Here is a 27,939-nt window from a genome sequence, read left to right on the forward strand (position 1 = left end):
TGCTATAAACCAAAGTCAGTAACAAAGAATGTCATTACCTGTATTTTATCAGTTTCCAAGGAACATTAAAAAAGTGTTAATAAAAAAAATTAATAAACTGAAGTTTGTTTAAAGGATAAGGATAAGAAATACTAAAGTAAAAGCAAAATATCCCAATTAAATTGCATACATATGTATGTATGTAACATACTTCCTTTACAACTTAATATATTCAATAATTTTAAATATGTATAAATTATGTAACAAACTTCAAGAAAATACTGTTAATTTACATGATCACCTTTGATACTTTAATTAATTTAATGCAAAATATTATGAGATACAAACAAGAATAGCTACTGCACAAAGAGACTCCGAAAAATACAGAATACTGAAAGAAGAAATACTAGACAAGCAAATACAAACCCATTTTCGTACAGCTATTTTTAAACTCTGCATCTTGGACACAATACATACCAATCACCACAGATTATGCATGTAGGAAATCTGTATTATACTCACATAGAAGCTATACTACCATCCCTGTTTAAAAATCTCTTCAGGAATTAAAAAATGCTACAGTTGCCTTGAGATCAATTTGATCCAAAAGGAAAAAAAAAAAAAGTTCTTCTTTAAGAGGAAAAAAAAAATCAAAAATTGAGGTGACAGGAGAGTTTCAGTGGCAAAACTGTATATTGAAAAACATTTTTAGAGAAGTATGTGGAGCAAGCAATTTAGCAGCATGCAGGAACTATATCCTGATTGAATATACTGGGACGTGGTCCAAACTAATCTAAACTAAAGCAGGTCTGTGTAATAACTTATCTTAACAATCCACAGATGTTAGGCAACCAAACAAATGCTCTGATGAAGGATTACAGTTCTCTAATGTGGCTTCTGGACCTCCACGCGATGCATCAGTAAAATGAAGAATGATAGACAATTTTACTCTACCCTGACACTTCAAAATGAGTTTCTGTTTACTCTCCTCTGGACAGTGAGCTCTGATGAAGTGCTACATTAAGTCGTTCAAGACATCCAGAGTCTGGTTTTTGTTTCTGGGTTTGTTTCTGGTTTATTGCATCCTTGCACATGTCAATGCAATTTCACACGTGAAGCTATTAAAAAGAACCAGTAAAAGAGTGTTCTTCATTCAAAGCGTTCATATGCATGGCTCTGGGAAAAGTGCATTTTCACAGCATAGCAAACGGTTCTGGGCTTTACTGCTACATAACAAGAAAGACCAGTGGCACACACAGGACTCAGCACAGGTGGGTCAACAGTTCCCACACAGATTCATGTGGAAACTTCACAGGCTGCGTGAAAACATGCTAGAAGGATCCCATGCTTGCCTTCATGTGGAATACAGAGTATTTCATTAACAGAAAAAAATATTCCTCAAACTTACTCTTACAGGTACGGCTGAATGTGATCCGCAATGAGGAGGAACAGTATTCCTGTACTAACACAACATGAAATTCCAACTTGAAAGAGCCCATAGTAAGTAATATATATATATAGCTAAACACACAGAAAAAGCATTTGCAGTTACAAAAATAGGAACAATTCTACATAATTACGTATTTAAAACCTGCATTTTAGAATGCAGAAAAAAGGCTTTTTTTCAAATTCCAATTTGGAAACTTCCAAACATGCACTGGGAGGCTAAAGTCACATTGTGGGGGGCACAAAAGTTATACCAAATGTATGTGACACATGCCAGGCAAAAATCAGACTGACATCAGAGCAAGTTCCCCAAATCCTTCACCCAAGCCTGGATTCTGAGGAGGGTCCATAAGGAGCACACTCTTTTATGCTTCCTGAGTTTAGAAATTGAAATTCCACAGTTAGGATGACTCCCATGGATCCTGCTTCATCCCTTTGCAGCAGATTACGTAACAAGCGTGCTAATAGAGCAGGCCACATGCTATTCCCTACTGAACCTTCACACTATCTGAATTCTTTCCCTTCTGAAGGGTGTACCCACAAAATTTTTTCAGGTTATTGATTTAATTTACATTCCTTCTACACGCTTTTGGAAGACACTAGTTATTTCAGACAGATCTAATTAGGCAGACCCTCCTCACTGCCTGAGGCACCATTAACTTCAGCAGAGCTCTGCCATCGCTCTACAAGTCATCTCATGAAAGTCAAAGAGAAGAAACAATCACAATTAGCTCCTGCAAAATTTTCATTCACAAAATTAAGTTAGACTATGCATCACTTAATGTTTCTGAGATAACAAAAAAACATGCAGCAAGCACTGAAATTATTATACAGCATTGCACTTATCTCTTCTGCTATATCAAAATGATTTCTGTAATAAAACCTAGCTAAAATGTCATGATTGCTTCACTCCATTAGAATATAAATAAATAAAGCTGAAAATCTACTTGAATACTTACATTAGTCTAAAATCTTAATAAATAAGCAACTCTGCCTCTCTAATGAAAGTGTGCTCGTGACTCCAAGTTTCCATTAAATATATTTTTCAAAATGTACAGACAGCTGGGTGCATCCAATAGCTCCTGCTCAGCAAAAGCGAAGATCTTCTCCCCAGCTCCCTTCTCTCTTATTCTCTTTTCTTCCTATCTGGGTTTGTTCTCTCCCTTTCTTGCTCACAGGAAGGTTCCCTGTGCCACATACTCACTTGTATACTGTTCCTTGGCGGTCAGATTCTCCCAGGAGCCACTTGTATTTAGAAATATTGGAAAAATTTATCTATATTTTCTTAAACTGGTTTTGTTCTCTGTCACATCTATTTTTTCATGGAGGGAATGATGAGTAGTGAGATCATGTGACCAGAAACAGAGGCAAATGGGGATAAGGGTATGGTTTTGCCTACAGCACTGTCTCAGTAACTCCCAGTAAATTACGTCTTGAAATGACACCAGTACTGGCACAGTAGACTCACAGAGAAACATTTTTGAGCACTGAAGCCAAATGACACAAAATAATCAGTATTTTTGCTAGGATCTCTGCTCTACTTCAAAGCAAGGTGACTCCAAACTGGGTGCTTCCTGGAGGTGCACCAAAGAATACTTCAACTCCCCACCTTCCAGGAAAAGTTGATAAGAAAATGCTAAAGGCAGAAGACCAAGGGTGTTTCAAGTAGCGTAGTGTCAGTTTACTCACACTGATACTCTAAAACTGAGGAATAGTCCCAGGTTATGTTTAATTTACTAGTAAAGAAGTAGCTGAGAAGTCTAGTTTCTGATTTTTCTAAAGCCTCTCCACTAGACTGAAAGGTTCAACACGTCCATGCAGTTCTCTGCTGCCCACCTCTCCAACCAGGGAGAGGACCACTTTGCCCATGCTGATGGTCATCAGAAATACAAGGCTCAGCCATTTCGGGACAGTGAAAATAAAGCCATTTTAATTTAATACTCTCTGTTATTCCATTCCTATGGAATCTGCCTCTTCCAGAGCAGTTTTTCATCAGAACTTAGGTTTTCAGCTAGATATTTTTATTCCAGTTTGGCAAGAAAAAGAAGATTTTGCAGACTACTGATTGGGTTCTTCCCTGTTTTCTGCCTGCACCCTACAATAATGTGCTACCCCACTGGACAAATGCAATCAAATTTTGCACAGGCATTTCCAGGTGATTATATTCTTAAAAGCTACATAAAACATGCAGTTTTATAAAAGACATATAAATATTTCATTACTGCAATCCTTGTCAACACAGAATCGACGAGGCAATTCAACCACAGGACATGTTCATAGCAAATGAGGCTGCTCACAGAACCACCTGTTGCCTTAAAGCCTGTGGTGCCATTTACAAGCTTGACTGAGAGCTTCCAGGAGGGATGTTTAGAAGACTGCCTTACCAGAATTTTCCACTTGCACAAGAGACTGCACCTCCTGCTCTTTTTCTGCTCCCCTGGGATGCTACATTCTCAAATGAGATTCTATGTGTACAAACAAGGATTCAAATAAGATGCCTCAACTGTTCCTGTCTACCCTGAAATGACTCTAGGCATAGCAGGTATTTAGGTCTCCAGCCAAAGAGAGTCCACTCACTTTCACATAGAAACAGTGAAATAAAATAAAATCCTATGTCTACTGATAGCCTAGCGCCTTTAGCTGTAAGCCAGCATATCCCACCTCGCTGCCACAGGAGTTAGGTCCCATGTGCCAACCATATGTATGCATCTTATGTACACAGGGCATGAAAAATGGCATCAGGTGCCTACTTTTAGGCAACTGAGCACACAGTTCATGTACTAGCCCTAATCATGCTCCTGGCCTAGATTCCTAAATCCACAGCTAAAAAACTTCCTATAGGAGGGGGAAAAGATGCAGTGGAGCAGTCATTCAAGGAGTTAACACCAAAAAGGCATTTCATGCTAGTTTTGTTGCCACTGCTGTTAGCAACTGTCTTACTAGTCACTTTAAAATTAAAAAGGGAAAGAAAAAACACCTGATTTTCTTCACATGCACTTCTGCCAAAATCGCTCAGCTACTGCTGCCAATCTTTCAGAGTTGACAACAACTTCCACAAAAAATTAAACATTATCTAGAGTAATCCTGCAGCAAACAGAGTGTTGGAACTCAGACACTTAGGCAACTCTAAAGTAACAATATGAAATATCATCTCTAAAACAGCACACAGCCACGTTCCAGACACATGTACTTCTCTGAGAATATCTTTGGAGTTCAAGGAAGAAAGCAGAATCATAAGTGGTGAAGGCAGCAGTGTCTAAAAATTCACAACAGCGCATTTACATACAGTAATTTAAATATTCTTCTCCTGCAAGTTCTTTTCTAAATCTGCTAACAAAGAAATTAGGTAACACGTGCTACTAAAAAAATACTACCAAAACTGCATTATCATAATTACAGCTGTGATCTTCTAAAGCAAGACTATAGCTTCAGTCTCTTTCCTCATAGATTAGATTCTTTTTCAACTTTATTTCTCTTTCCTGAATTTCCTTCAGTTTTTGTAACATAGTAGCCATGTAGCTAGTAGCTACATAGTAGCTAGTCACATTTTCTATAACATCAATCTCCATTCTTCCCAGACCATTAAGTTACCCTAGGAATTATTATCTCACGGCTAATTTTTGTGTGTTCTTCTAACCTTCTTCAAAAAAACCGTAAAGAAGTTTTGCATATCTATTTGAACATTTGGCTGTCTTGATGAGCCACAGAAGCTGTACTCCTCTTAATCACTTCATGGTTCCCATACTTACAGATACACATAGAACACAAATATTTTTTTTACATTACAGAAATCTGACGAAATAAGGTAAATGGCATGAAACAGCTTTACAATCAGGACTGGCATAACGTTTTAGTTGCTATTCATAAAACAGAGACAACTCTGTTTATCCACTTCTATATTTACAAACAGCAGTAAAAATACAGAAATGCTCAGAACCAGGCTGTCTTTAATCATGGATGGGTTTGAGAGGTTGTCTACCTAAAACATGTATTGGAGGTTCCCAACCTGTACAATGCCTGTCACTGTTGAGTTAATGAGAGCAACATACTGGCCTTGACAGACACCAGGAGCATGGGGTCACCACAAGATCTGCTCTGGGCACCTCTGTCTGCAGAGGCAATTTCAGGGGAAAGAAAAATGGACACAGGAAACGAGCAAAGCTTACAGACACTGCTTGGACCCATAGGAAGAGACAGTGAAGCTGAGACTAACAGAGCACTGTGAAACATGATGCAAAAACTCAGGGGCTGTGAGGAAGAGGAGAATTATCACTGGCTGTGTAAATAGGGATAGAAGGCAACAGAGAACGGCTGGCAGTTCAGGAATACTCCTAGTGGGAATGGGCTGGATATACAGCAGAGTGACAATCATGTTAAGACAAAGATTTTTATGGATGATGTAACAAGCTGCCAAAGGAACATAAGGAAGCATGTGCAGCACATTTGGATCTGTCAGTTACACCAAATGCCCAAAATCCTGTTTGGATGAACAAAATGTCTGGGAGAAGAAAAGAGCATACTTTTGACATATTGCAGGATCATCTCATTGCAGCGATCTCAGCCACGCAGCTTGACAGAAATCTTCTCTGACCACTTGGATTGATCATCTTTCCACTTACAGAGAATCATGATTTATGAACATGAACTCTGCTTAGACACAATTTTTCTCTGTTCCCAACCAACATCAGAATGCTGAGAAATTCCGGCTGCTGGGTTTTGCTTAGAGGTCCCACACTCCCAAGTCCACAAAAGCCTAGAAAAAGGATGTCAGAGCCTTGCAATCAGATTGTGAAATTAGGCATCTAATTTGTGAGTGATACAGTGGGAGGAGAGTGGAACCAAGCATATGCTTCCTCCTGTGCCTGGGCAGCTCCACACACAGCCCTGGCTCACCCCCACTGTCTGGGACAGTCCTCCTGATGCTGAGCACAAAAATGTGAAATGGTTTCTGATCTGTTACAAACAACTTTTTATATCACTTAAAGATAAGAGCACTAAACAGAATCTGGATAAACCTGGAAACGTAAGCTTAAACAAAATCATCACAAATCTCCACCAGACTGATCCTGCATGTTTTAACTTTTCTTAAGAAAAAAAAAGAAAACTCTCAGTGAAAGAAAATAAATTCTCAGTGAAAAAGCAAAATTCACAAATTATTATTTGTGAAATATTTAGCTTTCAGAATTTAAAAAAAAAAAAAAAAAAAAAAAAAAAAAAAAAAAAAAGAAGCAAGCACCATGGCGTAAATTTAGCTGGACAGAACTTATCATGCTTGGAGAGTGTTGAGCACTATATGGTACCTTCAGTACTTTTCAACAATCAGTACGACCCAGTAAGGGTTTTGACAAAGCACCAAATAGGATTATGCCCTATACATGTTATATATATTCAGGTTTCAGCATCTATCCCGGATTGATCCTTAAGTTTATAGTTTTCTTCACATAATTAGAAATACTTAAGCATGACTTTTTGTTACGAATGTAAATGCATGGAATCTTTATAATTAGGGAAAGCAGATTCTTCCCACTGATATCACCACAGCAACTTCTTATATGTTTAAAACAAACACACACTTCATTTGTACAACATTCTACCTTACACAGACCAGCAACCTGATCTCATCATATGAAAAAGCTCCCAGAGTATCCTGAGGAAACACAACATACTCTAAGAGCTGGCTCAACATCTTGCGTTTACTCCCTTACCAAAAGGATGACACAGGTTTTTTGGCTTTTTGTTGTTTGGGTTTTTTTTAAATTTCATCTTTGTTGATCCTACCTTCTGAGATGTCCATGGTCCTTTCTTTTAATTCTCCCACCTTTCGCTCCAGGTGCAGAGTCTGAGGCTAAGTTGATTAAGTCTGTGCTATCTGTGCTATCAAGCTCGAGCACAAAGGAATCTCAGTAAATCTGGGATGGAAGATTTGAGGAAGGGGAAGAGAGAATATCAGTGTTCTACAACCAATTTGAGTGGATACTTCAGATTTATTTAAAAAAAAAAACCAAAACTGGGGGAAACAATGTTTTTGGTAAGAAAAAGTGCAGATTTTTAGGAAAGCAAAGACTATGGGAGACTGAGAAAGGGTTAAACAACTGTGGGACTGAATATGGAAGATTCAAAAGATAAGGAAAAGGAAAATGGGGCAGGAAAATGCACTAGGAATTTTGTGCCAGTGTGAGAATATTGCAATTTTTTAACTGATCTAAACAGCACACTGTTGACAGCCAATTTACAGACTATACCCAGTGTTAATATCAGAAGTTTACTATTCAGAATTTGCAATACTACCGGCAGACCACACAAGGAAAGAGGGAAGTTTCAATAAGGTAAGATGATGTAAAGCAGTGCAGAACAATACACTTAGAAAAATCAAACAGGAATGACATTTCATTATCTGATGAAACTACTATTACAAAAACAGGTTAAAATTTGAGATCAGAACTTTGCTAGATGAGGAGAACCATTCTGATCTTCTGCACTTACCTGTATATTCTCAGATATCTAATGAGGCTTTGTAGTTCCTAAACAAATAAAAGGCATATAGTGTGGTGACAACTTAAGGCTACTCAGGGAAGAGGCAAGAGTTAAGGATATTTTGCCTCTTTATTATCTGAAATAGAGGGATGCCTACTCCATGGTGGTACAAACACAGGGACCATGAGCTGGACTTGGGCTCACATGCCTGTTCAACAGAAGCAAGCAATCGTTTTAATCAGGTAAGAGATTTGTGTGTTGCAGGTTTAACTCTCTTTCAGGAGTTAAATTTAATGGCCAGCTAGATCCCTTATATAAAAGAAAGAGAACCATGTCAGCAACTAAGCAGAGAACTTTCTTATTCCCTGCTTGGTAGAAGGTAGCTTTGCCATAGCAACAGCTTCCAGAGCTGGTGAGGTCCATCTCCTGTTGCCTAAACTTGGATCACCTTTCCGGCATACTGATATTTGCTCAATATTCAGCCATATTTCAAGTAGCTGAACACTAAACACAAAAATGGAGTTTGCAGGACGCAGTAGTACCTCTGATCACATTGTATACAAAAAATAGCTTTCAGCTACATCAGCCTTCTTCTGGGTTCAAAGACTCTGCCAATTTTGTGAACTGCGAAGATCATTTTGACCCAGCTGTGTGATAAATATTCTATGCTCAGTTACTGTTCCTCTCAGTTTTGATTTGATCCTTGCATGTTCTTCTGACTCCATCTTTGAGCTTTTTTTAATTCACATTATGTAACACAGCCAGCAGAATGATCTCAGCCAAACAAATCAACTTCAGTTATTTAAATCCGAAACAGACATAATAGACAAATCAGACAATTCCACCCTCATCCACAATCACAGGAAGAGGTTTTCCAGAATATTTTATTTCAGTAGTATCAACCCTTTCTAGAATCTGAGTTTAATCATTGCTTTGTATTTCTCTTTACTTTATCATTAATTTTAACTTTACACTGAAATCAGGTCAGTAGACTACATTTTTATAAGGTTAGGACTGTTTTATTCTGGTTGTCTCTGTAACTTTTACGTGATTATACTAAAACCACCGGTTTATCCCAGCTTAAATACGACTGGTTTACTGGAGGTCAGGCTCTTCTGGCCCTGTTGTCTTTAATAACTTTCCCTTAACTACTTCAGTTCTTTAGATGGAAGAATACAGGGGAAAAGGGAAGACTTGTGAGATGAGGTGGTCAAGAAGAATGGATGTCCAAGAGATATGGACAAACAGATAAAAAGGTTCAAAGGGTGAAAAGAAAAGAGAGAGAGGCAACAAGTTAAGGAAAAAATTTGAGAGACAGACAATAGGGAGAAAGTAGGACAAATATCAGGGATTATGAGGAAACTAGTCCGCTGGAAAAGCAACAAAATTGGATTGTTTTGTTCTCACATAGCGAAAGTTATTGCATGTGAAACAGAGATGATACATTAAAAAAAAAAAAAAAACTTACTTCAGAGAAAACTCTATTTCCTTTGCTTGGTTTGAGGTTTTTTTCTTTGGGCTTAGGGTTTTTTCTTCAGAAAAGAAAGAAGGCATTGGGAGATTCAGGGTTGCCTTTCTCTTTTAAGAGAAAGGCTTTTAGGTGAGCTTTACATCTCTTCAGGCATAATTAGCGTAAGACATTACCAAGCCTACACTTACATGCACTATGACAAACCGCCTAACAAATGAGCTTACCAGGCCTCTCAGTGCACAGCAGAAAACAGCAGCAGATTGGTTGTGAGACACTAAAGCTCTAAATGCAAACAAAGCACGTCCAGCAGCTTTTGTAATAATCATGTGGCACTGCAGTCCTTATTTGCAAATCCTTCACTTTTTCCCCCCCTGCTTATTTTAAAGAAACAACCTATTCTGAAACTTAACATTCAACCTCTAGAAGAATTCCCTATTTTTTTTTTTGCTCTAAGGACAAGTGACGAGAGTATTGCCACCCTTGTAGGAATTTGCTGCTCGCAGACTATGACAGAACTGAAAGGTTTAAGATCTGTGCTGAATGTCATGCTCTGCGTAGGTCAGACTATGGTACCAAGTCCTCTGTATGATTATAAAGGCTGTCTTTCAAATTAAATCAATGCAGAAGTGACTCTTCAATTTCTAAATCTACATATGTCTATTTCTCCTCCTCTCCACTACATAACTGGATTCAAGCGTTTTGCTCGAACGAGCCACTGAGACTATGCCATGTCACTTGCTGTGCAAGCACAAGGAGCTTTTCCTTTTGAGATGTTTATGGTATTTGCTAAATTAACCATCTCAAAATGTTTATTATACAGAAGCCTAAGAACTGCTGTATACTACATTAATCTTGAACAATGCTCTCTTTCCTTGCTGTTTGAAGCACAGGAATCTAAGTTTTTTGCAGTCATTTAATACAATAATATGCGACGTTTAAATTGAAAAAGGAAACTACTGGGCAGCTAAAGTCAGCCATCCAGAAAGCCATCAGAAATAAAGAAGGAAAAAAGATTGAGAGAGTACATATCTTTCAGCTATTCAGCAAGATGAACTGCTAAGAAATAGTAATTACTGTTAAAATATATGCTGGAGAGGTTATATATTTAAAAGGACAGAAAAATAAAACTAAAATAGCAGCGAGGAAAAGGTGATTCTCTTAGCCAAGAAACATAATAGCTGCTTTTATAACATAGATATGGCAAAAAGAGATTTTAGCTGGCGATGATCATCTAAGAAAACACTAAAATACGGATTCCTACCAAACAAACCCAAGACCTTAACTGAGTGAAAGGGCACAGAGCACCCTGTGTCAGATGAGTTGTGAGAACACAGCCAACTTACAAGTAATACACGGTGTTGTACATCAGGAAGCTCTTCTAGTCATAATTTAGCACTTCCAAAAGAGTGGCTTTTAAAAGCAAATCTTAACCTAGCTAAACCCCAAATGTGATCCTTCTGGGGCTAAAATAGAAAGACAGCCATTTTATGTTGATGTAGTTTACAGCTGTGTGATCATCATTTAACTCATTTTCATCCACATGGTGTATACAAAGTTGCTTTCGTATGATTCTAATTTATTACACAATGTATGATGTTACAGTGGGATGCTAAGCACAGTGTTATTATCTACTAAATATTTAATTATAAATTAGCTTATAATGGAAATAAAGCCTGTAACATTGCCTCAGAATTTGCCATGATATGGTTTCAAAATTTTATGGTAATCAGAAAAATTAACAGAAGTTAAGGAAAAAAATGAGAAATGAAAGCAAGTAAATAAGGATAATTGCAACAATCCATGTGTCACTGACTATATAAAGGATCTTCTACTTTAAAAAAAAGGATAGAAAATGAAGAAAAAAGGGATGTCTTTCAAAGTAATATTTCAAAAATCTGCATCATTTGCCCTGAAAACAATCTATTGTTTCATGCATCAAATCCAAGGATTAAATCCAGTCAGTTCACTGAAGACAGCAGTAACTACAGGTACTTATGGCCAAAGAAGAGGAAGTGAATAAGTAGAACATTGCAAGCTGATCCCACAATATGCAGAGCTACAAAAAAAAATGGACCTTGCCAGCTCCAAAGTGAGGGAAGAAAGAGAGGAGTGGTCCTGCAGTCCCCTGAGCAGGGATTCCCCTACATCCTGCAGAGAAGACCATGCTGGGGAAGGTTTTCCTGACAGAAGATGCAGTCTCTGGAGAAACCACATGGAACCAGGTATTTTTCCTGAAAGACTGTGGCCCATGGAGGACTCCAAGCTGGAGGAGGAGGGAGCAACAGAGGAGAGCTATTATGGACTGGTCCCAGCACATGCCTGATGCCCTGTGCCATGTGGCTGGACGAGGCAGAGGAGTCAGGAGTGGAGAAGTTGAGACTGGGAAGAAAGGAGGAGCGGGGAGGTATTTTAGGTTTTGTCTTTGCCTCTCACAATCCAACTCTATTTTAGCTGGCAGTAGATTAAATTAACCATCCCCAGGCTGAGTCTGTTTCACCCATGGTGGTAATTGGTGAACAACCTCCTTGTTTTTATGTCAGCCCATGAGCTTTTCCATCTTATATTCTCCCCTTGTCCTTTGGAGCCTCTACCAGCCAGACAAGGTCAATCCACTAAAAAGTTTACCTAAAAAGACTTACAAAATGAAGAAATGTGTAAATCTTGTATTTGTGAAACAAACTGCATAACAGTTTTTTATGAATGACTAAAAGTCCTTGGAATCCTAACAGTTTATCCCCATAGTTTACAATGGGAGACAAAAAAAAAATCATCTGGATGCATTTCAGCAGCAGCCCAGTTAGATTTAACAGCCTTCTTAATCAAATAAAACTTAGTCATGAACTTCTGTATCAAGAGACTTAAAATTCAAGTTACTTTTCATATAATTACAGACACTGAAGCATTAATTTCTATTTATCGTTGGGCCTTGCTAACAGGGCACCAGATCTGTCAAGCTTTCAACTCTCTTTCCAATGGATAACTTGGAAATTTAGGCACATAGTCTGGAAAGAGCTGTACCTAGTAGTATGCAACAGATGTCAAGACTCCATAGAACTTTTGCTGCAGTAACTTCCGATAGTGTAAGTCTCTCTCTAGTATTAGAGAGCACAGGAGCACAATTTCTGAGAAACACACACTAGGTTAGCATAATACTGCCTGCGAAACTTGCCTGAACTTGTGTAGCTTGAAGCATTAGGCTTGCTCCTTGACTTGGCTTCATGGCTAACTGCACCTGCCTTTTGTATCCAATTATCTGCCTGTCCCTTTCTTTTTACAAAAAGAAGCAGCTTCTTCTAAGTCAACTAGACCAACTTGGTTTTTCTTCAATCACCATCTTACCCTCAAGAAGGCTAAAACATTCTAACCTTGATTAAGGCTTTTTATTCCCTTAGGTGACTTGATCTTTCTGAAGCTGAGTACTCAGCTGAGCTCTACAATTCTCATTATCTGAAGACTGTGTATCACAAATTTTCAACAAGTGTTTATTACTGTCTTATTGCATGGTCCGAAAGTTAAAAAAAGATTTTGGTCTTCACAGGCCTATGAATTAAGCTCTAAAAATGGAAAAGAATTTACCAACAGGAATAAGCATATCCTAAATAAAATATGGAAAATTTAAGTGTGGGTTAGTACAGTTTTCAGTAAAATACAACATTTTTTGGTCAGGGACTGTCTGTAATGTAGGGGAAAAAAGCCGAATTGAACTCTCCCCGGTGGAATATATTCATAACTTTCCACATATCACAGACCACAGAAGACCATATACCCTCTTTTAAGGAGGTCAATTCATTTAGGAGACAAAAGGCTTTAAAAAACACCAGCTGGTGCATGAATTGTCAGGTTGCCTGTAGAGGAGAGAACACGTAGGCTAACACAGAAGATTCAGACTGAGCGTGTAGTTTCATTTGAAAAAAGACAAAGTATGGGTTTCTAAATGTGTCTACAGGCCATTGCTGCTGTACGATTTCCTACTGCAGCTGTTGACAATACATTGCAGGATTCAACTGCCTCCGCACTGGCATTCATTTCCACCTTCAATGCCTTAACACTTCCAAAATATGAGCGTGGAGCTGTAAGGTACGACGTGGGTATTACCTGAGAGCCACCCACTGGGGCAGCTGCTGGGAGCAACAGTAAAACTCTGCAGTACCTTGTAGGACACTTGATGACTTGGGTCTCTATCTGGCTAAACAGCAGCCACAGTTGAGAAAGATTCAGAGACCATTTAGCCTAGTTCAGAGCAAGCTGAAGCACTCTGGGCACACTGATCTCCCCCCATAAGTATTATGAAAGCACAAACCCAGCTCACATGTAATGTAGGGGTTCTCATCTGGAACTGATTCCTACTCTGGCAGATAAAGGTATTGACTTAATCTCCTGTGGAGGCTTCATCAGTCTCCTCTTTAATAGTCTACACAAGTAACCAAGAGGTGAGCTCCTCTAACAGGAGCAATAAGCTCTACTAAAAACTCACTGGTTGATTAGGAATACATCAGGTGTATGGAGTGAAGGGGTACAACCTGCAACACAGGACATTCACAAGAGTATGCTTATATCTGTGCTGAAAGCTTAGAGGGAAAAAAAAAAAGAACATGAAGTAGATTAAATCTTCCACAGTTTAATTCCCTTGTTGCTTTTTCTGCTGTGTTAAATTTATATGGGCCAGCAGTTGCCTCTGTGGTCTCTTGACCCACCCACAAAGGCAGTGAGATGAGTCCTTGAAATAGTCTAGAAAAGCAGGTTTCTTTACAGCTAAAAGGACTGATCCAAATAATCCTGAACGGTAAAGATGTCAGGCTGACAAAGGTCCTAAAAGCAGTTTGCTGATTAACTTTCATCTGCCCTCTCCCTGCCTGTAGAAGCTATTTGGTCAGAGAAGAAAAAGTAGAGAGAAAGATTACCTTTGCTGATGCGTGCACAGGTATGAGCTTTGATCACTTACCACACGTTGCAGAGAAAAAGTTACATTACCAGTATTAAAATCCCAACAACATACAAAAAATTCCTCCAGTCATGACAATACAACCAACATTCCCATGCTCATCTATTTATAGAGAGTCCCAGCAAGATCTGCACATCTCTATAATTAATCTGCACTTCTCAGTAATACTCAAATGTTTGGAACACAATATCCCAAATAACTTTCCCAAAACTCATCAGTACAAAGGGGTTTGCTATGGGAGCTTGTTTTTTATGGACAAGTTAATAACAAATATAATAGATTATGGAGCAATTAACATTTAATTCCAAAGATTCCGTAAACCTGTTGCATGTAAGTTAGTTGACAGGTGTTTGAGCTGGAAAACTGAAATTGCACAGTACATGATTAAACTTCAGCCTAAACAACACACAGCTTTTTAGAAACGTCAATCTGGGAAAAAAAATATTAGGTTTCATCTGCTCTTTAAGGAAACTCAGATTACATTTGGTCTAGATTTTCACATAATCTCTGACCAGTCATTAAATAACTGGTAACAGATACTTTGTATCATTTTATAATCCCAGTTTTAGAGAGAGATTTAATTTATCTTCATAGGAAGGCTGATTTACAGATGGGTTCTTATATTAAAGGAATTTGAAAAAAAATTTAAAATATTACAGATTTTTTGTCTATATATTTCCTTGTTTGAAATATACACTTCTATCTTCAATTATGCTTAATAAAATCATGCACCTTAGGTATATGTATGACAAACTATCCTATGTCTTCTCTCATTGCAGCACTGGAGATGTATCGACAGAAGTATCCATTCCTTTAGTAAAATTACAAAATGCTCCAGAATGCAAAATATATAAAAACATAGATGTAAGTATCTTTTATCTAGGACACTACATGGCTAAAAATACACTGAATTTTAATCCTGGATGAGGATTAAGGTTATTTATGATATAAAAGAGAAACAGCAAGAGAGCACAGATTACATTTAGCTCTCATAATTACTTTGTTCTCTTGAAATTTTTTCAGCTACTTGTTGATTTCTCCTAATGCATAATAAGTCAAAAATCTTATCAAACCACTCTTTGCAGTAAGATCACTTTTTGGCTAAAATACCTCTGGTTTTGTGGTGCCAGAATAGTCCAGCAATTCAGTTTACTAAATTTAATTCTATTTAGCATTCCTGTGTTATTTTGTAAACTACTAAAACCAAACAACTTTGCCTCAGCAGCATACACAGCTATGAACATTTTAAATATTAGAAGTCATACTTAGTCCTAAGCCCCACATAACACATTAAAAATCCCAACACATAGAGGAATCTTACATGAATGAGGGCTACAATGAATCAGGCTGAAAGACACAAATTCCAAGAAGAAATAAAACGATCAAGTAAAGAATTTTTTGGGCTTAAGGAGCACACACTGGGCTGTCAAATCAGTCTGAGCTTAAATGAGTGCACTATCACGTGCCTGGGAGCTGGCAGCTGCTTTTTGTGTGACCACACGGAAAAAATGTATTCGGAGGCTGAACAAAGGGATTCAGTTAGTTTTGCCAAAAGCTCAAATCTTTTAGGGAAGAATGATGAATGATTAGAAGACATCTTTCTTTTTATGGGATCCTTTTACAAGAGGACTTTTCACAGTTACCACAGCTGGGCACAGTTTGAAATAAGGGACATGATGCTAGATTGATTGTCTTCCAGTAATAAAATATACCCAAGTATATCTAGGAAACAGATCACTGATGGAAAAACTGAAGGTGCATTACTCAGATAAAAACAAGTCTCATCAAGTGCTTTCGCAGGACTACTAGTTCTGACTGAGCTGTGCTTGGACATCAGCAGTCAGCTCTGCTGGTGCACCATATTCCCTCAAGCATCCCAAAGAAGAACACACTTCAAATCTCCTGACCCTAAACACATCCCTGAACATCTGCATGTTTGTTACTCTGTTCTCCCTCAATGTTTTTGAAGGAGGGAAAAAACCCCCCCCAAAAAAAAATGAAAAGTGCTTGCAGTCTCTAAAGCTAAGCTTTTATTGGAGTATCGATCAGAAGAAATATCAAGGTATCATTCTTCTGGGTGAATGAGATGAAAGTTCAGATGGTGTGAAATATTTGCCTGCCTGGTATGTCTCTTTAAAGCAATCCCTTCTCTTTAGCCCTCCACATCAAGAAGGGCTTCCAGATAATATTTTTCTCCACTTCCAGACTATTTTTTCTGCACCACAACTGAAACTGCAAATGACAAAACACAAACCCACCTCCCTTGGTTTGCCAATCGATGGCACATTGTTATGTGTCTCTCCATCCAGAAATAGATGTGTTAATTTTGGATGCATTTACCTGAAGCATTCAAGAAATAGCTCAAAATTATGACATTTAGGATTCTGTCTGACAGATGTCTTCCTCACTGACAGGCCCTCTCCTACATGAACAAATGCTGGGTGAGTATATTAACCATCTGATTCTACACAAGTACACACATTACATGTTTGTCAACAGTAATAATGGCATTTTTACTTAATTTCTACCTTCAAAGCACTGCACGCTACAAATTCATTTCCAGTGATCAGACTTGCCATACAGAAGCACACTGGAAGAGTGGGTTATATCCAGACTCACCCCAGTCTCATGCAGATGGACTCCCCAGGCTTCCCCATTGTCCTCCACTAATATCGCAGACCACCAGTTTCAAAGAGCTCTAAATCTACCCAATAAAATGAACTTATCCCCCAACATACTGATACAATAAATAGGTGCAGAGAAACTATTACAAATTACATATTTTAAAACATATACAAATTAAATTCACCTACGTAAAGTCACAGTCTCAGGTTTAGTCACTTATTTATTCTAAACTTATGTTTTAATACTCCAAGATGAGTAAACTTTATAAACTGAAAAAGCTAGTCTGTAGCATAACTAAGGCAGCTAATTATTATAGGAAACCATATTCTTAAAATTTAAATTTTTAAGACAATGGACATACTTTTCTATATCTTCTATATTAAGATAGTGTATTTGCTTATTAGTTCTGTATTCCATAGCAAAAAAATAATAGTATGTTTATTGTATGTGGTTTATAGTGGTTTAGAGATCTCTAATCTCTTCTATGATTTCTGCAGTGCCAACAAGTTACAAATTATTCCATTAGAGAAACGAAGATAACAGAAATATAGTAAATACACAATTCCTTGCAAAGAAAATTTCTGGCTTAATTTGAAATGCAATAGGGAAACTGAATTCAGAAATAACAATTGCAAATTTGATGTGGCCATGAAAATGCCGGTGGAGTTCTGGATTTTTAGACACCATAAAGGCAATAGTCCAGTATTAATAGCAGCGAGATTGGATTTGACTTGTTAACAAGAGGTAACAATAAATTCAAAGCAATTCATATAATGAATTAAAGGACCTGAAAACATAACACGTTGTGGAAAATTAACACAATTAGATGTGCATAATACATTGAAAGAATGCAAGACCAGTTCCAAATAGCTATAGTGATCTCACAGCTGAAACTGCAGCTTGCTATATACAGTTTTAGCAGGGATTTAAGGCCAAGTTTGCTTTCTACTGATTGTAACATCACTGGAAATACGTTGAAATAATGAAGAACTGAATGACTCATAAACAAGTTCCTGGAGTGACTATGCTTTCAAAATGATCATCTACACAGACAGATCTAAACAGACATCCTCCCAGTAGCTAACCAACCCTATTCCCAAAAATCTGGAAAAAGATATAAACCTGAAATATTTACTGTATAATCCTTAAATATTTATAAGACTTAGTATTTATGAGAATATTCATAATGATTCAGCAATAATTATTTGTTCATAAGAATAAAAGATTTCTTACAAAAAAAGCCCTCATTAAAGAACAAATGCTCCATTCACAATTAGGATTTTAATTGTATGTATCACTATTATTACAGCCATCTACATTATGGATGGCACAATTGCAAGCAAAAGGTGATCAAATACAATTAATTTATTTCCAATCTATCAGAATTAATAATTATAAGCAGTAGGATGTAGAAAGAAAATTTTATTTCATGCATATAAAGATATAATTTTAGCAATTTTTGATAGATCAATTTTTTTCCTCCTGATTTTATAAAATTGTATACATATTCTGACTAGTCAGAGATGATCAGAATTGTATCTGGCTTAAACTGCTCATTTTTTTCCTTTTACTTACACCAGATATGGTGTAATACATTATCATATTAAATAATACATTATCACAGTAAATCTCTAAGGTCATACTTGCTCATTTTCAATACTATATTCACTGTTTACACAAGGATCAGAATCTACTATACAGTTACATTCTACAGGATCATATTGGTTATCTTAAGGTACATGAACACATCAAACAGAAACCAGGCCTTTCTCATGACTTCTCACTGTTACGATGCACCACTAGTATTTTCTTTCATTATCCTCCTTCTTCTCAAGGTGCACTGCATAAAAAAATCTCAGATTTCAATTGTTTTAACTTCCTTAATTTACTTGTCTTTTCAATATATATCTGCAGTTGAAACAAATTCACTGAAATTATCTTCTTTTACACAAGACTCTGAATCCCATCTCTTTACTTACAGATATTTAGGGCATAGATGAATCATATTTGATGAAACGTGAATAAAAATATTTCTATATTGTATTTTCTGAAACCAATACTTATTACAAATGTGCAATAATATCATTTCAGCCAAGATCTAAACACTAACTCAGAGTACACTTCTGGGCAAAAACAACAAAAGAAAAATAATTTCAAAATTTTGTATTCTATCTTTGTAGTGAGACTGACCCAAGTCAGGTAGGAAGATGTTCTTCTTCAATAATGACAGCACTGGAAAAGCAGCTTTTATCACAATGGAGTTCAACAGTGATCTCCCACACTTCTGATAGTAACTGAGCCAGTAGCATTCAGAATATTTTTGGGAGAACCACTGGAAGGCTCTCCTGCTCTTGCTCTTTAGCATTATATCATCAGCTAAATTGGACCAAACAGAATGTGAGATTGTGAGTGTTAAAAGTATTAAAAAATACTACATTGAAAGAAATGAAAAGTTTAAAATTGATTTGGTAGCTTTGGTTTTTCTTTCTCTCTGAACACTGAGCTGAAAAAAATTAACATAGCATTACTGCTCTTTCTAAAGGATTCTGTAAAATTCTGAAATCCATTTGTCCAAAGCTGTAACTCACAGAATTATTCCCTAAGAGAACTTAAGGAGATTTTGTGTAAGCCTATAATGTGTATATTACAATAAGCAAAAAAATATCAAAAATGACATGAAATACTAAGTTTTTCACTGTTCACCCTGCAAGTCAAAAGAAACACATGAATATGCCAAGGACCAAGTTCCCTTAGGTAGCCCTGTCTGAGCAGGGGGGATTGGATCAAATGACCCCCAGAAGCCCCCTCCAACCTCAATCTTTCTGAGGTTCTGTGACCGCTATGGCATAACATCTCTTTTTGTCCAGATAAATGGGCACATAAAGAGTAACTCCTCAGGTGATTTAAATACCTTGATTCTTTAACAGATTTCAAAGGTCAAAAAATTGGGTTGCCCTGTACTTCCTGTATTAGGCTATGTATTAGGATGCACGTATACGGTACGCATGTATATTCACTTCTGAAAAACCTATACAATATATGCTTATACTTGCATATACTATATATCTATATATCTATAGATAGATAGATAGACAGATAGATAAATATGTATGTGTGTATGTGTGTGTGTGTGTGTGTGTATGTATATGTGTATATATATATATATATATACACACACACACACATGACATTAGGCAGGAGGAGGTAGAATAAAGTTTCTCCTGAAATGCCAAACCGACCTTTGCAATCTTACATTTTTTTTGTTTTAATGCAAGTTTTTTCAGTGGAAGGAATTATTACACTCAAAGGTATTGTTCTGCATTCAAAATAATTCCCATAGTCTCAAATCAGTTAAAATGAAACAACAAAATGGAAAATATGAGACTAAAAATAGGATAACATGGCAAGAAGTAACACTGTGGTGAATTAAAAGTTTGGGGGTTCTAGGCCCCATTACACTACATGGAATTTCCAATATTTTTTAAGTCAGGTATCCACAGATCGCTGTTACCTAGCTTGCATGACGACAGCAAGAGAAGATGTGAAGGATTCAGGAGTCCTTTATCACAAATCAAGAGGGAAAGTTGCAATAGCAATATATTTTCCTGGTGATAAAGTGTAGAATCACATGACAAGTCACAGTTCAAGAGTTTGGTAAACAGGTAAACTAAAACTGGGTAAACCACAGAGTTTAATCAAGTGGTTACTGATTTACTGATGATTTAAGGTTATGGTGGAAGAAAAACCCAGTGGTCTAGTGATTCTTCTACAGTCCCATTATTAAATGAAGAAACTCCGATCTGATTAACTTCAGGGCATTAGCATCATCTGCCTACATTTTTTTTTTTTAATATAAGAAGGAAGCGATTATTTTTGCTAGCTGGACCCTATAAAAATTGTATTTCAAAGCAAACATGTTTCCTCAGCAAGCTTGGTGAAGAGCAATCTAATTTCAGGGATTTCCTTAAAAATTTTATACACTCACACTTGTTTGAAAGCAAACTAACTGCCCAGAAGCAGAGGACAGTGATCCCCATCTTACTTGAAATAGAGTTCCTCAGTTTCTTGCTGGCCTTTTTTTTTTTCTTCCCTCTGGTAGAAACAGCAGTTTTTAGGGAGGCATTACTGAAAAGCACTAATTCTTTCATGATGCATATAAACCCCATATCTTTTGGGAAACAAATTACGTTGAATGCTATGGAGAGAAAATGTATCTGCTATCAATTTGCAATTTGCTATGTAATTTACGTCCTTCTGTTGGATTTTTTTGTTTTGTTCTACAGCTGTGTTAGCAGAGCACACAGAAATTAGCCTTTTAATGGACAATTTGACCTAAGAGTTCTGTTCAAGAGATGAAAAAAAAAAAAAAATCCTGACAATACAGGCATTTTGTTCTGACAATACTACCAACTTCTGTTAAAGCATTAGTACACAGCTGAATTGCATGGCATATGTACTCAAGTTGGTAAGGCTTAAATTAGCAAGCCATTATGTAAGCAAATTTTAAGTATAATTTAAAGAAACTAAACTAAAAACTCCCTGAAAAAAAAACCTGACATACAATTAAGGAAATGTTTCCAAGTTGTCTTTCTTTCCAAGTATAAATCACTGACATTATACTAAGATGAAAACAATCTCAGTGAAAGCCAGATCAGAAAAAAGGACTCTCTTCTGCACTGATTACCAATATTATTTTCTGCAACCACATTCTACTGAGTTCAGTGAAATAAATTCTCATATATTTATAATGTATTTTACATACGTATTTCCTATCAGTTGTCCTTTACGTATGTAAATAGAAAAAAAGAGAAAGCAAACTGGTCTTCTGCAAAATACAGGAAAACTGTGACAAAATTTACTTTTACCATTTGCTCCCAATCTTTTTCATTTGAAATTTGATAAAAAATAGTAATCCTAATGAAATCTGTACAATGGTAGACTGATTGCTACGAATAATTATGTGGCTTAATCTGGAACATGGATCTTCCACCTAATTCCGTCAATGTCATAGAAATTTCACTTAGTTCAATACACCTACAGCACCTCACGAAATACTTGAATTTTGATCCAAAGAAACTACATGAGCTCATTCATTTTTGTACCCTAAAATGTGTCACCTTTTCTATAAGGAGAAAGAAACATGCATCAGGTGATCACAAAGCAAATACATATTTTTGCATTACCTAACCAAATACTTTGAAAAAGTTTTACAGGAATGAGGAAAGAAATAAAGGTGTATTTTAGTCGTTTTTCTGCTTTTACAAGGTTGTGGTACCATGGCAGGGAAGAACAGAGAAAGTAGTGGCAGCCAGGCCATCAGGACTGAGGTTGAGCCCTTCCCACGCCTTACCAAACCTTGGACAACAACTAGTTGGACATTTTGCTGACTTCTCCACTGCCCTAAAACCCAAAATATTTCACATTATGGGGAAGAGTGAATGGTAGAGAGGGAAGTAACTTAAACCATTCTGGCTGTACCCACTACCATCTTGGCGTATGGAACATAACTAAAAGGATTTGAAGTGAAGGTGCAGGACTTCTGTAAGGAACTAAAACCACCTAGAATATTCTGCCAAAATGGAAGTGTCAGCTTTCTCTTAAAAAAAGAAACATGCCTGACTTCCTTCTAAAACGTTATCTCACATAAAATTGAATTAAACTCAATAAATATGGTCTGCCTGCAACTATATGAAAGGAGGGAAAACTCACGTGAAAAGTGCAAAGAGCTAACCAATACTCAAAAAACATGAAAGAACTTAAGAAACATATTTGACCATGCATTTTGACATAATAGAACACGAATCACTGAAATTTATGTAACTCATTAGCCACTAGAATATGCCAGTTATTGCCAATTAATTTTATAAGTGTAATGGTGTAATTTCTTGATCAGCCTAGGATGCCTACCAACTCTCACTACAAGGTTTCGGGATGTCCTTCATGATTTTAAATGAGGAGAGAACATTACGTTCCGCTATATATATTTGAAATAATCCTTAAGAAATATTTGGCACTTACTTGAAAAGGTCAAGAACAGCTTCAAAGCATTACATTTTAAAAATATTTAGCTAAAATCAAAAGCTGCAAGGACCTCTTAGGGACCTTATACATTGCCCTTCAGCCACAAGCAACCACGTCACATAAATCCTTTCCTAGCCTCATTAAATTTAGCCTTTAAAGTTTTATTGGGCTCTTTTTCGTTCCAATAAGCCACATGAAATAAATTCTCAAGGTTTTACTCTAATGCTTGTAAATATCTTTTTTCAAGCCAGGAGTGTTTAGGGCCAAGGTGAACGCATTTGGTCCTCTATTCTTATTGCTTAAATTTTTTGCATTGCTACATATCAATTCCATACTTCCAGGTATCAACTATTATTGCTTTAGCTCTAGTCCCCTTAATATCTCTAGCCTTCTCTCACATGAGCAGCTCTCCATTCCCTGGATCAACCTCTGACTGACTTTCTTTGTGCCTCTCACAGTTTGTATTTGTCAAAGACAGGTAATGCATGGGAAACAACACCCCAGGTGAGGTGTCATTAATTCTCCAACTCTACAGGAGACACATTGAATCTAGGTTAACACTTCACTTTTCCTGAGTTGACACTTTGGTAATTCATACTTCATCATCCTTTCAAATGATGCACCCTTAACTTGAAGAAGCTTGATGCGTATGCTTAGTATTAATATAATTTATTGTGGTAAAAATTAATGTGAACACTAAGAGATAAATATGTTTTATAAGTTTTTACTGATACAAAACTTGCCATATGTAATTAGTCAGGAATATTTAGCCACTGAGAATATTTAAGAAATAATATTTTTCTCATGTTGTTCTATTTTAATTATATCAATTGTTATTAAAAATGAAATTAAAAATGTTATTTCTAGGTATGTATTATTATTTTGAAATTAATTAATCCTATATATTCCATTAACTTTCAGAGAGAGGCATTGCTAAAGCAACAGTACTTTAAAGAAGTGTTCCCCATGTTTCTCACACATTCAGGACTAATTATTGGATACTTTACCTTTGACTACCATTAACATTTTAGCTGTTGAAGAGATGTAGCTCAGCTTCATCACAGCATATAGAACTTATTTTCACACATTGGTATTAGGGCATTTTCTTGGCATGTGGAAGCCTGGAGTTCAACACCTAAACTAACCTAAACCTTTAGCAAAAGCTAAACTAAGACAAGTGCAAATAATAAGGATGTATTTAATTCAATTTAGGACAATCCAAATGACCCAGATACATCTTCAGAATACATCTTCAGAGTACTTCAGTGCAGTGGACTGCACTAATACTGACATATTAAAAACCTGCTGAAATACCCAAATTTGATAGAAATCATTTTCTCTGGGTATTGAACAGTACTGATTTTCAGGTTACAGGTATGCTAGTATTTAAATGGGGGCATAACACCACTTCATATCACAAGCATAACTCAACAAAGAACACATCAAAAACTACACTGGATTGTGATTAATTTACACTTGTTTCAGCTGAAGTGCCAGAAAAGCTAGGTAGTTTCTACACTTAATCCTCCAGTTAAAAATCTGGACTACCAGCTTTTGCAGAACTGCCCCAGAGGAGGTGGTAAATGCACATGCACTGCCCTGCTCAAGTACTGCCACCCCTGATGTCATCCACAGGGTGCAGAGATCAACAGGGAACTACCCTCACCTATTTGAGACAAGGCACAGGCAATACTGGTGAATATGCCTGTACTTGATCCTAAAAGTTCTGCAGATTTTTTTAAATTAGAACTATGAATTCAAAAAGATTCACACCACCTTCCTCACTATATTTATGTCCAGTTTGCTTGCCTATATGTATTATTCAAAATGTCGATCAAAAAGCTGATTTTTACAAGAATTCCCTGAATTTCTACTGCAGCCAGAAATGAAACAGCAAACCATGTAAAACAACATAAAATTACTATTAAAAGATTAAATTCGATTTCCTGAAGCTGATGGAACGACCTTGCATGCAAAAAGTCAAAACTGTTAACTAAATATGTATTTATGGAATAAAATTTTATTATACTTTATTGGCTCCTCTACTTCTCAGTTCTTAATTTCTTAATAATTCTCAGTTCTTAATAGTTCTCAGTTCTTAATTTCTTTTATTGTCATAATTTTGACAACAGTCTTGGGTTTTCTTCTTGAGTTGTCTTTAAGGTCTGTGCTCAGCTAAAGGATATGCAGGGCCTGGGTGTCAGGATTCCTGTTCTCCCCCCCACCCCTTCCCTGTGGATGATTATGAAATTTCAGTTCAGTTTGACACATTATTATGTATCCCAATTAATTAACAACATTATAATAATAAATTATAAAAACATGGATTCTAACCACTTTGTCCTCCTTTGGGAAAGCATCCAAGGAAGCAGAATAAAAAGAGAAAAGAAAAAAAGAAGAGATAAAGAATAAAATAGGCAAGTATTAATAGACAGATTTCAAAGAAATGCAATTCTAATAACCATCTATGAAGAGACAAAAACACAAATTTAAGAAAAAAAAAGAGCTGTAAATAAAAAGATGACATTACTGGATATGTTGAAAACATGTTTTCCCACCCTGACCCACAGAAACATAAACAATATAAGAAACAAAATGCAAGCAACAAATGAAATTACATCCTTCCATTTCTGTGGCTTGAAATAGTGGGTGAAAAAATATTAAAATACATATTCAATTTTTTTTAATAAAGTTAAGCTACATCACATACACTCATCAATAGAATAATGTAATATATCAAAGCAAACTATATATTCAGACACTTGCTCTAGTGACACTACCTACAGGTGATACAATGTAATGCATCTATTTTTCTAATATATTGTACAACATACTAATATTATACTAATATACCAATACGTGCAAATTTTTGTTGAAGTCACCTATATATTTTTCTTCAGAATAAGAATTTAATTTAATGGATTCACAAGTACATTGAGGCTATGGAAAACTTCTCAAATAACCATGAAATGCATCTTTTTGAGGGGTTATTTTTGGTTTACGTGAAATTTCAGAAGGCCTATTCAGCTGATGTCTATCTTAAAGAAAGTCAAAAGGCCACAAACTAGTTCCCTTGTGAACATGATTATCTGCTATAAAATCTATGTTCACTTTTAAGTGAAGTTGTGTGGATACCAAGAGCACCTATAAATTTACCCTTCAAAAGCTGGCATCTTAAAGCCATATGGCAAAGTTGCCTCATGACAGAAAATGAAACTATTCATGTAATAAAAAGAGATGTGTAAAGTATTTTATAACACACCATAGTTCTTGATGACCAGCCAAAAACAATGATTGGATAACAGTATTTCAAATTTAGATACTACTGCTCACGTACAAGAGAGTAGTCAGAGGCTTGGAAGGGACTGACTGACCCTTGGACAGTACTGACCCTTGGAGGGTACTCTTGGATATTGTTTGGTTTTGTGGAAAGCTACTGCAGCTAACTCATGAAGATCAGAGGGAGAACTATTCAGTTCACCTGCCTCAAAGTAGGAGGCTTAATCCAGACTTATCTGAAGTTTCATTCTTTAAATAAATTTTAAATAAATTGGCATAACACTTTCCCTGTGCTAAGAAAAGTGGTGGGTTTTTATTATTTTTTTAACCAAAAATTTGACTGATTTCATGTAAAAGAAATCTAGAAAGATTTATGAAAAGCTTTATTAAAATAAAAATGTAATATTAAATAAGGCTTCAAAAAAAAATTATTACTGTGGAGTTGTACCTGAGCAAAAGGGTTTTTTCTTTTATGCTATGAAAAACAAGTATATTTTCCACAAGCTGGAACTCCACAGAACTAGACACTATTATTCTTTTGCTTTAATTAACTCTGTGATTCCCAAGTACCTTGGAAATCATTAAATACATTCGTTTTATTTGCATGATTTTACATTGATTTACTTGTATGATACACACCTCATAATAAAGCAATGAAGGAAACACTTAAGTAAAATGAAGCATGAAATGCCAAACTTAAGGTGAATAATCTGCAGCATGACAATGTCAAGGAGGCTTTTTCTTAAGAGTACATGTCAGAAGACTTACATTGTTCGATCGCAGAGAGACACGACCTCCACATCGAGCACAGAACTTGGTCCGGCAATAAGAGCATAAATGGCCACAACCATCTGCAAACTTTGTTTTATGACAGATTCCACATGTTGGAGCATCATCCTTGTGCTCTCCCTGGTAACGGCGGGCTTCTTCCCCTATCTTTCTTACTTGCTCTTTATAGCTTTCAAATTGTTGATGCAACCTCCTGCATAGACGAGAAAAAAGTTTATATAGCACGAATAGGAGGAAAGACTACTACTCTGTATTTCTTCCAGTTTGCAACTCTACCTCATACTCTGTGCCTGTTCACAATACTACATGTACCTCTTATCAAATACACACTGCACACAGAAGACTGCATAGGGCAATCTAAAGGAAAAAAAAAATAATAGACATCTTTATTTTTGAAGGTTTACTTCAAAGATTACAAGCAAATCATTTCACTTGACCAGAAATTGATCCAAATACATATGCCAAACAAAATTGCCTACCATGTACTGAATAAAAGAAATAACTGTGTGATCAAATTTGCCTCTTTTTAACCAACTTAATTTATACATCAGATGTAATCAAAATACGTAAACCAATCTCCAGTTTCAGTGCTTTCAAAATCTAGATTACTAACACATGTAACAAATATTTCAGAACATGGTCTATGATCACACTGACCTTACAAGAATATTAGAACATCTGTTTATTTCAAATTTATATATTAACAATCTGTTGTGTTTTCTCTCGTTGAGTATGAGAGACTACTTAAGATTTTCTATCCCTCATTACAGATATTTCTTCCAGCTTAGCTGTAGGAGTATATAGAAGCATTAGCAGGTACAGAGGTTCCTACAATGAAGACTGGTGTTCAAAGAAGCAGCACTTCTCCTCCAGCTGCCCCAAAAAACAAACACACTGACCCTATGCCCACCAT

General features: G+C 36.4%; 1 protein-coding gene across 12 annotated transcripts in view; it reads right to left on the minus strand.

The window, feature by feature from the left end:
* Positions 1 to 27,939, minus strand: part of RIMS1 (regulating synaptic membrane exocytosis 1) — a 302,331-nt gene that overhangs the window by 160,537 nt on the left and 113,855 nt on the right. For all 12 annotated transcript variants that reach the window (XM_066179696.1, XM_066179691.1, XM_066179694.1 and 9 more), the window contains exons 2-4: positions 27,006 to 27,219; positions 25,293 to 25,304; positions 1,388 to 1,441 (exon numbers count right to left, since the gene is read on the minus strand). In XM_066179696.1, the coding sequence (XP_066035793.1) occupies positions 1,388 to 1,441; positions 25,293 to 25,304; positions 27,006 to 27,219 (280 nt within the window). The remainder of the gene's footprint in view (positions 1 to 1,387; positions 1,442 to 25,292; positions 25,305 to 27,005; positions 27,220 to 27,939) is intronic.

Source organism: Chamaea fasciata, unplaced genomic scaffold (genome assembly GCF_029207755.1).
Source record: "Chamaea fasciata isolate MVZ Bird 193981 ecotype frontalis unplaced genomic scaffold, bChaFas1.0.hap1 SCAF_3, whole genome shotgun sequence".
NCBI classification, from domain to species: Eukaryota; Metazoa; Chordata; class Aves; order Passeriformes; family Sylviidae; genus Chamaea; species Chamaea fasciata.